Source organism: Atractosteus spatula, chromosome 11 (genome assembly GCF_055471065.1).
Source record: "Atractosteus spatula isolate fAtrSpa1 chromosome 11, fAtrSpa1.hap1, whole genome shotgun sequence".
NCBI lineage: Eukaryota > Metazoa > Chordata > Actinopteri > Semionotiformes > Lepisosteidae > Atractosteus > Atractosteus spatula.
The window spans coordinates 32,025,897-32,030,113 of NC_142716.1; the positions used below are offsets into that span (position 1 = coordinate 32,025,897).

The window sequence follows — 4,217 nt, forward strand, 5'->3', positions numbered from 1 at the left end:
TTATGTCACCAGGGATTGCCAGGAGTGTCTCTGTGGAAAGCACACAGGAGACCCTGGAAGACAAAGTGATTCTGGATCGTGACACGAAAAGATTCTCCAAGGGGAACGTTCCTAGCTCTGACAGCACTGCTCATTCCCTGCACACGGAAGAAAGAGAAATAGATGGGAAACTTATCCAACCAACAAGAGGAAGACCTTTAGAAACCTACAAGGTTCTGCCCCCAATAAAAGAGAGACCACGTCAGGGGCAGCCAAGCAGCAAGGATGAGCCTGGACAACTGACAGTGGGTGAACTCCAGACAGTGGAAGGAATGTCCCCCAGAGAGAGACCGTGGAACAAAAAACAGGAACCTCCTGCAAAAGGTAACAGAGGAGCCACTCTGGAGCCTATGAGGAGACCAGAAGCTAAGCCAGCTGATGTGTCTTTAGAACAGCAGGTTGTTGAACCTGTTTCTTCAGCAGGGCAGAATACAAAAACCACAACTTCTACAGTAAAATCAGCAGACTCGTTTGTTGCTGTGTTGAGCTGTGAAACTCTATATGTTTTAAGTATGCATCTATCAAAAGTGTATTTAAGGAAAATTATGTTTAAATGTTCTATTACTGTATGCAATTATTTTAAGAGTGAATTCCCGATCTATTTTAATTCATGTTTTACTATTGCCATGCAGTTTTTTCTTATGTTTACTGCCAGACTAATGAGTTAGCTTCTGGTTAGAGAACTCACAAGCTTGCACTTTTTGACAGGCGAAAAGCCTGTCCGTCCTCCTCAGCTGGACAATGACAATGCCAGTGCCAATGCCAATGCCAAAGCCAATGACAATGACAAGGCTGGAGCAAGCAACAGAAGTGTGCCGCTGATGTCTTCAGCCCCCTCTTCTGACGCATTTGGGGTGAAACGCATCATCAGCGGGTTGTTTGAGAAAATACGGCCTGGATTCCCTAGAGACGACACAGGAGAGCTGGATCTGGTGCCTGAGTCCCAGCTCACTGAATTGACCCTGAAACTCACTGAACATGTGATGAAGAAAATAGTAAGGATTCCCAGCCTTGCTTCGTGCAACGCAGATGAGCAAGAGCATTTACTATTACAGCATGTGAAGAAAACTACTAGAGCTGTATATCGGAGTATGGTGGAGGCGACTGGCTGCAAGAGAGATTTACAGATAGCGGTCGGCTCAAGAAACCCTGAAACAATGAAGAGAATTATCTGCTGTGTCGCTAGACATATCCAGGAGGGAGAGTTTGCGCAAGGCACAAATTCACCTCCAGAGTCCCTCAAACCTAAGGATGACAGCAATCGCACTACGGAGAAAATAAGAGTCATGATTTCTCCTTGTGCTAACAAAATACTACCTCCTCCAATGAATAGTTCTTCTGATTTCCCCAAGAAAAAGGCGGGTGGCATGAAAGAGATGGGCCATGACAGGGTCTCAGCGGGTGAATCTTTTGACCTGAGAAATGTTTCAACTGAGAAAAGAGAGAGGTTTGCCCCTGAGTCTTCTAAAAAGCCAAAGGAGTCCATTGTACCAAGAGAGCTGGATGTTGACGAACAACACCATGCTAAGGCAACAAAGAAGAAATCCCTTAAAGCAAAAAAGAAATGCTCCCTGGAGGCTGAGAGTTCAACATCCACATCTCTTCGGCAGCCTTCTGAGCATGAAATCAAGCCTCTTGAGGTATGTTGATAAGAGATTCAAAACTTGACAAAATATATTTAACCCTATTACCCTAATTATTACATTAAGTTAGGAATGGAATTGTGCATTTCTATGATTTGTTAACTTTGATCTGTTTTTAACTGCAGTACCAATCCACACATCAAAATGTGATTTCTGTTCCCAAAGAGAGTCAAGGCTAATTTTGGTGGCAACTAAAAAACACAACAGACATTGAAGTTAACTCTCTCTTTCTTTGTATGGCAGGCTAATTTGATGTATGCAGAGTTTCGCCACAAAGAAAAAGGAAAGAAAAATCCTTTCAGGAAGATGGTGAACTTTGGCACCAAAATGAAGAACAGGCTTCAGTTCAAGCTGAGAAATGATCAAAACGTGCCATACTATGAGACTCACATGTCCTCTGATGCCTTTGAGAGGATGCCACAGGCAGGACCCAGGGGAAAGAGGAAGGAACAGACCTCCGAGGCTCCACGTCCGGGAGTGAATTCTGGCTTTCTCCCTTTGATTCCCCAAAAACCTCAGCCGACTTCAGCTGTGATGCAGAGCGAACCATGCCACAATGCCAGCGCCGACCGTGGTAACTTATTAGAGATCTATGAAATTCAGGGCACATCCTCGAGTTTCAACAGCTCTGGGAAGAGGGAACTCATGAAACCGATGGATAAGAACAGCATCCCACAAACTGTAAGGAAGAAGGTACGGATCTGATTCATGATAGTTCTTTCTTATTGACAGAATTTCAAGGGAGTGTAGTATACAGTACATACAGTTTTACTGTGGACTAGGGCTTAACACTTTGTTTCACACTGTGGAAGAGGACCAGATATGTTATTGTAAACAAAAAGTTATGATAATATGTTGTGGTTCTGTTGCATTTTCTATGCAAACAAACATTGCTTTTAAGTGCTAATGGGGGGATAAAGTGACAGTAGGATTCGAAAGATTGATGAGAAAACATGCCGATGCCGTTGGCTGTTTGCTCTGTGTGCACACAGATCTTCGAGAAGGAAAGTGGCCCTCCAGAGAGATATCAATGGAGCCAGCCTCGCAGTGCTATGCCAGGTGAGTTCTCAGTGGTGGATTGTGAATTCTATCTCACACTCTGATTCTGAAATAGAAATGTCTGACCATAATACTGAATGGAACTGTGCATTTCCTTCATTATAGAATTTGAAACTGGCAATTAAAAACATATATATGAAAAGAGGCATGTGAAGTAATTCTGAACAGGTTGGCCTGTATGTGCCCACTGTTCCCTTGAATGTGTTTGAAAGTAATGAACGTTTATGAGAGTAGCGCTTTCTTATTCTTTATCTGTATATATCATTCTGCTACAATATTAAAAAGTACAGTAGCCAAAACAAACCTGTTCAAATTCAGGGGACGACTGGCGAACTCTGTCCAAACTTAAAAGAACTAATGCCCTTTGTAAAAAAGATATTGCACAAAGACATATTTTGGGGGCAAACTAATAATACTTCATAGGGGAACCCCCAAAAAGGATTTATCTCAAAGGGGGCCTTCCTCAGATGCACTTTGCGCTGAGTGCTGTATAACAGGTGTTACGTAAGTGCTGGGAGAGTGTGTCTGATACATTGAGTAGAGAATGAAATACTCTTCACTAAATCTGTCAGTGACTCTAGCTGCCTCTGTACAGTTGGATATAATCTAGTTTGATTTATTTCCAATTGTGGAGAAACATTGAGACCATGGCTCTTAGTGCCACATAGTTGTGGGGGTTTAATTCAGTCATTTCCTGCTCGATACTTTTGAGGCATCTGTGAGTAAATCTATGTGCACAGGTCTGACGTTCTAGTTTAAACGAAACAAATTCCTGAATGCTCATGTGCCAAACCAGTCTACTGTGTCATTTCAGGAGTCTCTGCTCCTCAACCAAACCCCAGGGAGAAGCCACCAAAGTCATCTGTGCTGACCAGGGTGTCTGCTGCACTGGCCCGAGTGTTCCATAAGAAGAAATAGAGAAACTACTGATGAAACCTGACCACAGGACCAATACTTATTATAAGAAACACATTTCCTGGATTTTTAAAATGAATAGTGTTAAGTTATTCTTGATCCTCTCTTCTGTTTATCTTGACAGAACAGATATGCTAACTGAAAACAGCGTGTCTCATTGAGGAATTTTATTATTGAACCGTATTATTATTGACTACTGTGCCACCATATTAAAAGATTAAGATCAGCCTTTGCGATGTGTATGACCTTTGTCACAAAATGTAACAACTTCAATGTGCTTCATGTACTCAGACAAATTGGAAGACGGAAATGGGTACATTTTGCACATAGCTGTAGGTTTGTTTAGAAGAATATCTGAATGTCCAAAGGTAGCCACATTCTTTCAGTTGTCATTGCAAAAATGGGTTATGGATGAACTTGAATCATCGTGCTGTTTCCTTCTGGATCTTCTCATAGATAAACTCTTCATCAGCTGATGCAGGCGGTGTGAATCAAACCTCATTAACCCCTCCCCCCAGCAGCAAGCCAGCAAGACTTACCCTTATAAAGCACCTGCTTGCT

General features: G+C 42.4%; 1 protein-coding gene across 1 annotated transcript; it reads left to right on the forward strand.

Moving 5' to 3' along the window:
- The first annotated feature begins 1,196 nt into the window (after positions 1 to 1,196).
- LOC148823850 (uncharacterized) lies at positions 1,197 to 3,659 on the forward strand. Its single transcript, XM_088926773.1, has 4 exons — positions 1,197 to 1,679; positions 1,926 to 2,375; positions 2,675 to 2,741; positions 3,556 to 3,659. Exons 1-4 carry the CDS (start codon positions 1,197 to 1,199, stop codon positions 3,657 to 3,659), a joined length of 1,104 nt encoding a protein of 367 aa, XP_088782899.1.
- The last annotated feature ends 558 nt before the right edge of the window (positions 3,660 to 4,217 follow it).